The sequence below is a fragment of the Aptenodytes forsteri genome, unplaced genomic scaffold (genome assembly GCF_000699145.1).
Source record: "Aptenodytes forsteri isolate BGI_AS27 unplaced genomic scaffold, ASM69914v1 Scaffold151, whole genome shotgun sequence".
NCBI classification, from domain to species: Eukaryota; Metazoa; Chordata; class Aves; order Sphenisciformes; family Spheniscidae; genus Aptenodytes; species Aptenodytes forsteri.
Window position 1 is genome coordinate 5893046 of NW_008795939.1, and position 12525 is coordinate 5905570.

Consider the following 12525-nt stretch of genomic DNA (forward strand, 5'->3'; position numbering starts at 1 on the left):
CTGGAGAAGAGGAGGCTGAGGGGAGACCTCATCGCTCTCTACAACTACCTGAAAGGAGGTTGTAGCGAGGTGGGTGTCGGTCTCTTCTCCCAAGTAACAAGCGATAGGACAAGAGGAAATGGCCTGAAGTTACACCAGAGGAGGTTTAGATTGGATATTATGAAAAATTTTTTCACCAAAAGGGTTGTCAAGCATTGGAACAGGCTGCCCAGGGAAGTGGTTGAGTCACCATCCCTGGAGGTATTTAAAAGACATAAGACATGTAGATGTGGTGCTTAGGGACATGGTTTAGTGGTGGACTTGGCAGTGTTAGGTTTACGGTTGGACTTGATGATCTTAAAGGTCTTTTCCAACCTAAATGATTCTATGATTCTAAGTAGGCAGCTGTCACCAAGCGTACTAGAAAAGTAAATGTATTTTTGGAAAAGTCAATCTAGCCGTACATACATGACCAAGTCTTCAACAGGTTGGTGGATGTAAAGTCTGAGAGAGATGTCAGCAGTCACTCACATAGGTAAGCATTAGTCTTATATTAGCTGAACTGGTGTAGATTAATCTGAACACTTTTTGCCCTGTAGCCCCTGCTTGGAAGTTGTTTGAAGTCGGAGCAGTGTTTAGTTTAGCACTAGGAAAGGAGAGAAGCGAACCAGCTACAATTAATGGCTAGTCTAACAGTGAGTGGAAGTGTCTCCCCCAGCACTGACAGAAAATGTATGATAGGAAAAGGTCTGTGTCCTCAGGAATTTCAAACCATGTTTAAATATCATAGGAAACACAGGGTCAATACCATAACCTTTAACATTGCTTCATACAGAAAACATTGCTGTAGTTAGAGAAAATATTGGAGGTGGGATTTGGAAATTTAGTTGAGGAAACATGGAGTAAAAATATACATTTTTTAGCAGCAAGTTTAAAGTGATTGTCTTTTTATTCTGTGGTCACTGCAACCTTTCTAGATGGCTTTTGTTTCCTTCCCACATGCAACAATTCAGCTCACAGCTATAAATAATTTTTTCTTAAATGTAATATTAAAATTGCATTAGGAATTTTTCAGTGTTTCATATGTTAATCCCAAACAAACTGCCAGGTATCTGAACTCTGCTAGCCTTGAGCAAGGCCTAAAAAATCTCTTTGGGATTTGGGGAAGGTATCTGGAAAATATATTGAATTCTGCAGCCTCGATCACGGTTATTGGATTTTTTTCCCCCTAGCACAAATTGAGATCCAAACAATGTTGCTTCCAGTTGAAAGACATGTAAGATAAGGAATATATCTGTACAGTTCCAGCGATGGAGTTGTACAAAGGAGGAGGGGGAATCTCTCAGAGAAGCCAGGGAGGTGTCATTACTTCTCCCAGCCTCAAACTCTTCATTATCAAAGCTTCTTATTACTCATTGGCTCTGCAGCACTCTGTTCCCTGCTGGCTCTGAAAAGCAAGGAATGGAGTTGTGAATGTAAAATGGAGTCAAAGCAGAAGCTTCAGGCCGGTGCTGGGATACATAAAGAAAAGGAGATTGACATTTTGTGTTACAGTTGGTTGCTTTCCTGGGGTCATATATTGTGAGTCAAACTTATGCGTGTTTTAAAATGTAAATTAAATAGCTCTAAAGCAGGAGTAACAGCAGGCAAAAGGCAAAATTAGGCTTTAAATTTCTATTATAATAGCACTCAGGATTGTCATGAAACCATGACCAGCATAGCAGATAAAGAATTTAAAAAGATAGTGCCTCTGCTCAACAACTGACAGACTTGATGTCCATCTGTCCTAGATATAAAGCTGTGCACAATTACTATGCTCTGCAGCTCATAGTATTCCAAACATTTCCAAGTGGACTGACAGCACTAAGAGGATGCACACTATGGAATGATAATCTTTGACATTTTTTTTTTTTTTAACAAGCCCAATTCAGACCTTTAGCAAAACTCTGCAAAGGACTGGGGGGCAGGGAGGAAGGGGAGGGATAGAAGTCTTCCCCTATGGACTCATAACCTAAGAATCTGCCACTTAATGTGAAAGGTAGATTTCCATTTTGCAGTATTAAGAAAGAAGAACCAGGATCAACAAATTTAAGAAGTGAATGATAAACTGATACAATTCTCCAGAGCAGAATGCTTTAATTATAGACAACGAAGACTGCATTTTGAAAGAAAAGTCCTTAAAAGTTATATGCAATTGCATGACCTCTTTATATACTAATTATCGAAGCAGTACACTTGTGAGAATGTCCTAGGCAAATATCTAGCCATACTTGTATATATCCATGGCAGTGGTGAACATCTTGTGCACGGGGTAGTTCTGTCTTTTTTAAAAAACACAAGCACCTGCCTTTGAGAACACCAAAGCTCTTCATTGCTGTTGCATTGCTATAGTGCATTTCAGTAACTACAAAACTGGCAGTTGTTTTATTATCAGAGTGTGTCCATTTTAGTGGAACTAGGATTCAGGCCAGTTAGGAAGCAGATCTCACCATCTACTATACAGTATTTTAAGCACTTGGAGCATCCTGGCAGGAAGTAGAACATCTAATAGTAATAGGGAAAGATAAGGGCCTCCATAGGACAACTCAGATCAGTTAGATGCCTGAAGTTGTTTATAACTGTATCACTTTTTCCCTCCAGAAAAATCAGCTACTGGGGGGTCGCTTTTAAGTCAGGGGATGCAGAAATTCATCCACAAGGTCTATTACCAGCATTACTGGTGCAGCTATCTGCATAGACTTGGCTTATTGTTTAACTTCCTTTTGCTTCAAGTTACTGATCAGAACCTACTACATAGCACTACGGGGATAGTGTGAAGTCCGCTTAGTTAATTAATAATTTCTCTGCTTTTGGGTGAGGTTGGTATAGTTTTAGTGCTAAAAATCACCATCATTATTAATAAATAATTTGCAAAACACTTTGTTGTGACTTTCTGCATATTTGTGTATATCCTTCCTCTGCCAAAATCTGCCACAGCCCTATGCTCACTCAGGAATTCATTTGAGTGTAAATATCCCTCTGGAGCGCCAACACTTCTAAACAGACACAGCCGCTGTGCGACACAGAACAAGAAGAATGTTCTGCACCATGTGTCTGATACACCTGACAGCACAGAAATGCTATCTTTGTGTCTCCTGCTAACGATCTGTCAGCATTTCCACTTACAGTGCCTTTGACTCATCTGTCATCATCTGTTCTGAGATGAAGCCTAGCATAGAGGCTCTCACCGAAAGGTGTTTTTATTGTTTGATAGGGTGAAATGACATTTGGCTGCTTTTGAGTTATCAGGGAATCCTAAATGTACCTCTAAGGGTAAATTTGCTCCTAATAGAGAAAATGAGTACATTTTCCTAAAAGGTGTTCCATGGTGCAAAATCGCTTTTTTTGTTTGAAGAGAATTTGCAAGCTGCCATGTTTTTCAATGGGTCTTTGTGCTTTTTGGAAAAAAAAATCCAACATAAAAAGGCTATCACTAGTTAAAAAATTATAGCTTCTATTACTGTAGATGCTCCTTAGCCAACTTTATTTCGGCAAACTTTTTTCTCCCTTCTAAATGCACATAATCCTCAGATTTATTCCATTCACATAAGCTGGCTCATTTCAAGCGATATAATTGAATGTCTTCAGTAGAGGTTTATATGATTTACAGCCAAATGCTGCTGCAGAGAAGCAGCAGCTTGTCTGTCTTAGCAATCATCAGCCAGCAGTAGTCAGGTTTTCTGTTTCTATTGCAACCCTGCTCCTTCAGAGGCAGAGAAGTAAACCAATCTTCATGGTCACCCTGCTGAGGTTTTCAGCAAGACTTACTGGTATTTTCTCTGACTGGGGAAAATGTCCCCATATGCAGGGCACAGTAGATACCATGTGCTCTGAGGACTGCATTAACCTGGTTTACTCATACCTAAACAAGCTCTGAGAAGTAAATCAGGAACTCATTCAGGTCTTGCTGCAGGCAGGGGAGAACTTGGCATGGCCGTGCTGGGTGCACATGGGTGCTTACAGCTGACTGTGGACCGTGGGGTGGCTGAATCCCAAGACTAATGACCTCTGGCCAGAGGCTGCTAACACTAGTGAGAGGGGGAAGTATTTGGGTGGTACTTGCTGTCGCTACCTATAGAGTCTGACTCTGATGCCCCAAAAGTGTATTTCACTCTTAGACCTTTTGTCAACCAATGTCTATGCTTAATAACCATATGTGTTTTAAATTCCTGAAGTAGATAAATACTGCCAGGATGTGAATGCAAATGTGATCTTGGATTTAATTCTTTAATGTTTTAAGATGGTGTGGTTTAGGGCTATTTTTCAAGTAGCTGCAAAGTCTCATAGCAGGTGATGCAGTGTCAGAGTTGCATAAAGAAACTATTCACAAAGGTACACTGGCTACTGGAGGTTTAGCTTCTACTAGCTGTCTCGCTAGTGTTCCTGGGCAATCTATATTTTATTTTATCAATGAATAGGAGCTTTTTGGCAGACAGAAAAAATGTAAAATCCAGAGGGCTGACCTTTTTTTGTCAAATCTGTTATCAGGTAAATCCATGGTTAGTATATTATTGAAGAAATTATTTGTACTAATACAAAAAACAGAAATTGACATAAACACAACTGGAAGCTCAATAAAAGCAATTTTTTAAGTATTCTGTTAGCGCCTTTCTGAACACAAAAATGGTCAGAGGGATGGAACAACTATTCTATGAAGAAAGGCTGAGAGAGTTGGGGGTGTTCAGCCTGGAGAAGAGAAGGCTTTGGGGAGACCTTATTGCGACCTTTTGATATATAAAGGGGTGTTATAAGAAAGATGTAGACAGACTTTTTACCACGGCCTGTAGTGACAAGACAAGGGGCAATAGTTTTAAATGGAAAGAGGGTAGATTTAGATTGGACATAACGAAGGAATTTTTTATGATGAGGGTGGTGAGACACCCGAACAGGTTGCTCAGGGAAGTTGTGAATGCCCCGTCATCAGAAGTGTTCGAGGTCAGGTTGGACAGGGCTTTGAGCTACTTGATGTAGTAAGATGTCCCTGCCCATGGCAGGGAGGTCAGACTAGATTATCTTTAAAGGTTCCTTCTAACCCAAACTATTCTGTGCTTCTATGATTCCATGGTATAGAGGCCCTTCAGTTTCTCATTGTGCGTCTTTGTAGCTGCCACTTTTAGGACAAATCTATTGGGCAACTTTCTGTCCTTCAAATCCTTCTCTGGTGTGATGGTAAGAGTAAGAACTCAATCTTCTACCTTCCCTGCTGAGTCTTTAAAGATGCCTGGATTTAAGGGAATTCTGTGGGGAGGGAGGACTGAGTTTGCTGTTTGCTTTGTCTTTAAGTAGAAAAATTGAGGGGTTGGTTCTGTGTAAAATATAAAAATACAAATAATGTGCTTAATCTGAAAAGCATGAGGGAGTTGGTTTTACAAGCAAGAATAAAAAAGAATGTTCTTGCACAGTTGTGTTATTGGCTTGTAAAGCAGTTATGTGTTTCAGAAATCACATCCAGTTATCACAGATTACTGGTCATAGGTTGACATGAAACAGGAATATGGCTGAAACAAGATGAATTCTCATTTGAGATCAATGTTCTCTTAGTTAGGACATGACAAAACAAAATTAAAATAGTTTAAGCTGTGTGTCATCATAGCATTTCTCCTTTTTTGTCCCCTAATTTTCTTTAGACAATTGTCTTTCCTGGTTGAAGCATTTTGATATACTAAGCAAACGACAGAAACTTAAAGTAATATAGAATTAGAGCTTTATATTTGCAAATAAAATATCAAATGTAAAATATTGGTGTAGGTTGGTTTGAAGTATTTATAGGATGAGAGTAACTCAAGAGTCTCACATCATCTAGTCTTGCTAAGCAACATTTAAGAAAACCACTGTATAGGGGGCATTTTAGAGTCCTATTTTGTCAGTCTCATTTTGGATGAGACTGGATCAAGATCCTAAAGTAGCATAAATGAACAAGTCATAATAATTTACATATCAAAGAGCTGAATCTAGTTTAGGAAAGCTGCATATACCTCATTTAACAAGCTGAAGTTATTATCATTTCTCTCCTTCTGATTTATTATTTGATATGTGTATACAAAATATTTATATTTCCAACACTGCTTTCACAGTATAGAAAATTAAAGGCCAAAAATATAGTAGGGAGAAAATATTCTGCAATGCTTTTTGTCAGATGAGCAAAATAGCAAGGGGGGCTTAGCATCTAAGCTACTGATGAGATATCTTGATAACTGGCAATGAAACTGTAGCCTAACAAATCAAGTTTAGCTGCACTGAGGCACTGGAAATGCTGTGTTTTCAGTGTCTGGGCCCAGTTTTCCTGGAGTCTGCATGATTCGGTGTTACGATTTATCAACACCAGCCTTTCATATTTCTCTTAGTCAAGTCAAGTGGGTTATACATGCTGACTTTAGATTTGGGGGTAGCTTTACATACTCTTTGTATATAAATGAGGAAGTTATTGAATTTTCAATAGAAGTTTCAGACAAAAACAAAGGGATTATGAAAAAGCTGGGGAAGTCTATCCAGCAGCTGAGCAGGCCTTGATTTCATGGTGCGCTAATAGAGGAATTGCTCCAGGGATAAATAAATGGACTTTAGCCCCGAGAAATGTTATTTTCTTTAATGATAAGAAGAGTAAAGAGATCAGCTAAAACTCAATATTTACTTTGTGTTGCAGAAGGCAAGTTTTTCTCTGAAACTTGTCCTGCATCTGTAAAGCTCTGTGTATGCCTGTAACTTTGCAGAAACAGGAATGGATCAGTTTGCATTGCTGCATAAGTAGAGAGAGGATTCAAGGACAGCTCTGCCCATGGATACCTTCATCACAAGGAGATCATAATTTTCAGCCCTTCAGCTCAAAAAGAGCAACAGTCTGCTCCTTAGTCACTAGCTTACATTGCACCAATGTCACATTGCTATTCTGCCTCTGAAAGGCAAATATATTCTTACAAAACAGCCCTGTACCCCCTCTGACATGCTCAATGATTCCTAGCAACAACCGAGCCCAGTAGCAATTCACAGCAGTGATAATGTAGAGCACATAAGTGGGTATGTGCAAGGTCCTGGGGCATTTTGCACTTGCAGTCAGCTTATCTCACTCTGCAATCATCAGTACCTTTCAAATATTGCTTTGCTATCTGGGTTAGCAGAAGTGAGCTCAGTACCATTCGCATGCAAATCAGTGGCAGTTCCAGATGTTTCCCAGAAGACATTTATGGCCCTGTGTGGACCATTGAGGTAATTTTTAACCTCTGTGAGAGGCACCCTGGCATAGAGTTCACAGCAGTACTAGCATATACACAGATGAAGGGGAGCAATTTAAGGCAGTAGGAAACAAAATCTGCTTTCTTCTCTAAGACACAGGAGATCAACTACTTTTGTTAACTCTGTGATTCTTTCCTAAATTGCTATTATTTAGTCTTTGAAAATTATGGGCCTCTGCTGGTACCTGCAGCTGCTAACCAACCCACTGCATCAAGGGCTTTGAAGTGCAAACATCGCAGACAGCCAAATGTCAGCTGCCTGGAAGCTTCCCACGTGGAAGGATTTAGGAGCGCCCCTGACTGTCAGGAAGTTTTTATTTCAATGGGAAGGCCTTTCAAGGAAAAAATGTACTTCTGTTTCAGCTGTGGAAAAAAAAGCCAGCACATGCAGAACTTCTCACTCCCACCTCTGCTCTCATGCAAGAGAGTTTAAGCATTGAATCATGGACAATTAACACAACCACATAACCTTGGGTGGTAATTTTTTCCTCTGGATGAAAAATGAACACAATTCTATCTTCCAAGTAATTTTCAGGGTAGGAAAGATAGAAAATTCACTCTCTAGATTTTATTTGTATTTTTAATGTGCATATTAGGGCAAAAAATTTCTAGGGTGAAGTGGCTTAAAAACCACTTTAAGTTTCCATCAGAAGGTCACTGCCTGGTGGTGGCAATGTTAGGTGCTCTTTTGCCCTTATTTCTGGGTGAGAAAAGGTGAGTGCAGGAGAAATTTGACTCTTCTTTGTGCTCAGTGGTTGGGCTGAACACACAGCATCTGACAGCTGGACATCCTGAGCGCTAACCCAATGCAAGTTGCTACCTGTCAGGAATTAAAAATGCATTTTCCATGGGTTAGTTCAAAAGATTTTTCCATTCATGAAAATTCAACCCCTCACTGTTTAACTGTAGTACTATACAGAGTAACTGTGTACAGTTACAGACTATGTGAGTTAACACTCTTATTCTTCCCACTGTCCTTCAGAGCAGGCAGAATGATTATTAATTAAAATTTTAAATATCAGAGCAATGCATGCAGTGTAAGAGCGGACAAATGACTTCACAGATAAATGTGCTCTCACCAGCAGATGCAGTTTTTGCAAGATGACATCTATGACCAAGGAGATTTCCATCACAGGAACCATCTTCTCAGTACAAACAGTTTCTCCATCTAAGCTTTCCTTGCCCTTTTTCTGGCTGCCTCCACCCACATGTAAAAATAGGATGTCTCTTTCCCTGTCCATTTTTTTGTGGAATACATTAAAGAGAATTCAGAGTCTGAAGGAGGGCTGAATGTAATTATTTTCATATATTTTAGTCATCGTGTTTCATTTCTGAAAACAGTACCTGATTCATTTGGCAGAGAGCTGTGCTTAGTTCTCTCCAAATGAAGATTTCCATGCTATGTGCACTTCAGTTTGGGGCTGAAGTGGAAGGAGATGGGAATAAAACCATTTCATTACACAGTCATTACGCCTTGCAGTATTTTCCATTGAGGATCCCTCTTCAGTTGGCAGTTTCAGACAGTATTAGATACTGCCATATTTGGAAGATAGGATCCTTAAGCAGTGATTATTTTTATGCTTTGAACTGTTATTTGTTTGACAAGGTTGGGGTTTTTTTGGATGGAGTCCTTTGAATTCTGGTTTGGCAATGAATGGAGGCTGCTTTCACAAAACCTCTGCAAAGTGCAGTTGGAAAGATTTACACCATGCCTTGTCGCATTACTGATTAAAATAGCACTTACGTTTTTCTGACGGTTTTCTGGTAGCACTGTCTGTGGTAGCAAGTAAAACTGATTTATTAATATTTGTGATCTAAACCCCTCCCTCTGGAAGCTTTTTTCTTTCACCTTCTCCTGTCAGAACTTTACCAAGAGCACCGATTCGTCACAATAAAACAACATGACTAGCAGCTCTTTCTAATCCATCAAAATCCATTTGCAAGCTTCTGTTTTGATTGGAACAGCAACCAAAAACACACAGCTGATGCAGTAGGTGAAACTTATAGCCTTTGTGAACTGCTGGAACTCTTGAAATAGTTGTATCAAGTTAAGTACTCTTAAAATTACAAAAAAATGAAAGATACAGAATTGGCACAAGCCTGTTGGAAGTACTTCACCTTGCCTAGGTGTTGGGCATTTGAAAGTTCGATTTTTTGTATCCTAAGAAAGACGATGCTTTAAAGCCTTCTGCTTCTTTGAGTAGAAGATATTCAGGCATTAAAGTTAAATTACTAGGCATTGAGTTTCTTGCAAGGGGACCATTGTTGACTTTCCATGGCATGAAAGGCAGATAGAGGTTGAGGTTGTAACATCCAGGAATGAGCATTAACAGACTGCTAACCTCCAGGCATGGACGCATAGTACCACTGTGTGTGCGATGCATGCAGTAGGTAATACCAGAGGTCGACAGCAATGTTAACAGCTCTCTCCAGCAGTAACTTCATCTGTAGATCTGTCCATCTGCAGATCTACAAAGGAGACAGAGGAAGGAGCCTTTCTGACACAGACTCTGCATGAAAACTAGATTATCTTTAGGGCCCTGGACTTCAAATAACATTGCTTTTCACCCTCATAATGGATACAGCTTTAGGGAGATGTTAGATCTAGCTGGTTGGCTGGCCAGTGGCAGCCATACTGCGTTACAGGAGAAGGAGAGCATCCACATAATGCTTACATTCAGGGAAGTTAAGAGCGTACAGCAGTTACAAAAGACAGCCTGTTCCTTCTTAAATTTATGTCTCTGTTACCTTAAATATTTACATACATGCATGTGTTTGGTATCTGAGTAACAGAAATAACCCTCCTCTGGTTCTTTACACCTTTTAACGTTACGTCACATAAGAGAACTGGACTGAATTAAGGCACATGGACAAAGGGCAATCGGAGGCAATTGTACTCCCTGGTGTCCTGCAGCTCTGGTCCTCGTTCCTCATGGTAAGGCAGTGTTATTTGTGATGGTCATTTGGTGCTTATGTAATAAAGCAGTGAACAGATTCAGTGAACAAATTAGATATCGTCATTATTGTTTCTGGCAAGGAGATTTTTTGAGCTTTGTGCAAAAGCAAGGAAGAAGTAGAAAAGAAGCAGTTCCTGTTAGGATATGACTCTCTGGAATTAGTCTATGATGAAAAACAAGGTTTTATGCTATAATTGCAAATATTCTGTTTGTACCTTGCAGTGAGCCACCTCTATGGATTTGGACTGATGGATGCTGAAGCAATGGTGATAGAAGCAGAAAAGTGGACAACGGTCCCTCCACAGCACGTGTGTGTGGAGAACACGGATCGGCAAATCAAGTAATACCCGCTGCCAAAACTCTTGCTGGCATAAACTTATGGAAAGAAATTGGGTATAATTTACCCCTCCCTTGCATTGCGTATAATGTGTCATTTTGAAAGCTATACTGGGGATCTCTATCACCTTCACAGATGTCAGGTCATTTGCCGGTAAAGGTTGTTTCCTGTAATGCTTGGAAAAAGGCCCTAGTTTAAAGAATGCACCAGAAGTTGAAGGTCTAAAACAAGCCAGGCTGGATAATGATTGATTCTGGTACAGATGATGCACTGAAGAAGAATCTTTGTTTGAGTGCACTTCAGTCACCTTTGTAAGATGAGTACAGACTTATCAGTCCAGGATCTAACAAGCAAATATTCTTTTCATTAAAATACTGCATGATATTATCTCTCTCAAACAGTCTCAGGAGAGTCTCTGGCTCAGAGGCTAAGACTAAACTGTTTTCTGCTAGCTAGGATAGGGTCTCTATAGAGCCAGGATTAAGAGCAAAATTCCGTATGTGCACTCTGTGGATACAGAGACAGCATCAGTCATAAGGCACACTTCCAAAGCATTAAGATTATTGTTTGGTAAATATGCTTGTCAGACTCGATCCGTAGCTGGTATAGTCTGCAAGGATGTCGTGACAATTTAAACCAGTTGAGTCAGATGCTGTTTGGTACAGTTAACATGTAATACTTGTTATTACGTAAGCAAGGACTATGGCTATGCCAGGCATTTCCTGGGGCTTAACAACCAGCTGTGATCCCATGACAATCCCAGCAATTCTCAGCTGGCCACTAATCCACAAAAATGCTCTGTCCCAAAGGCTTATTCCTATTACAGGTTTTTCACTGTCCTCTTTTAGCATGTGTACGTACTTAACAGAAAGCCAGGTAGTTGCCATTAGCTGCAGTAAAATAATTACCCTGTGGTGATAGTTTCAGCTAGGAAGTAAGTGTTAAAACTAAGGGTTATAGGCTACTGACTTCTCAGAAAACATTGTCCAACACTGTCATTCGCTATTAAGCAAAAAAGATGTAGTTGTCTTATTTTACAGAACAAGCAAGAAATGCTGATGTTGTTTTATATGCTTATATTATAGAACAATACGACCTGACAGTGTTGTCCGTTCAATTTACAAAGCCACTGGCTGTTCAGATAATCCTAACCACCATGTGATCTACTTGGAGCATGTCGTTGTGCGCATCACTATTACTCACCCTCGACGTGGAGATTTGGCGATTTACCTAACCTCTCCTTCTGGAACTAGGTCACAGCTTTTGGCCAACAGGTATAGTATGACAACGCAACGTCACAGTCCATTCAGCATGTAAAGCCTGCACTGAGATTGCAGCATCACCAAAGAACAGTGAAGTCGTTACAGTAGGTTCGCTGGCAGACACAGGCTAATTATTTTTTCTGAGAGAGATGGGGAGAGTGAAGTGCAAATGAACTCAAAGATGCCAATCTCTATCAGTAGAAGAGTAGGCTGTAAAGCTGTTGAAGGACATAATCTCCAAAACAAAGATTAGTCAATTTCATAGAATCATAGAATAGTTTGGGTTGGAAGGGACCTCTAAAGGTCATCTTTGGGCATCCGTGGGCAGAGACATCTTCAACTAGATCAGGTTGCTCAGAGCCCCATCCAACCTCACCTTGAATGTTTCCAGGGATGGGGCATCCACCACCTCTCTGGGCAACCTGTGCCAGTGCTTCACCACCCTCACAGTAAAGAATTTCTTCCTTAAAGCTAGTCTAAATCTACCCCCCTTTAGTTTAAAGCCATTCCCCCTTGTCCTGTCACAACAGGCCCTGCTAAAAAGTTTGCCACCATCTTTTTTATAAGCCCCCTTTAAGTACTGAGAGGCTGCAATAAGATCTCCCCAAAGCCTTCTCTCCTCCAGGCTGAACAACCCCAAGTCTCTCAGCCTTTCTTCATGGGAGAGGTGTTCCATCCCCCTGATCATTTTCATGGCTGTCTTCTGGACCTGCTCCAACAGC

The 12525-nt window shown here is 40.3% G+C and overlaps 1 protein-coding gene across 2 annotated transcripts in view; it reads left to right on the forward strand.

The window, feature by feature from the left end:
• Positions 1 to 12525, forward strand: part of PCSK5 (proprotein convertase subtilisin/kexin type 5) — a 271155-nt gene that overhangs the window by 157641 nt on the left and 100989 nt on the right. For both annotated transcript variants that reach the window (XM_019473650.1, XM_019473649.1), the window contains exons 11-12: positions 10427 to 10544; positions 11627 to 11815. In XM_019473650.1, coding sequence (XP_019329195.1) covers positions 10427 to 10544; positions 11627 to 11815 — 307 coding nt within the window. The remainder of the gene's footprint in view (positions 1 to 10426; positions 10545 to 11626; positions 11816 to 12525) is intronic.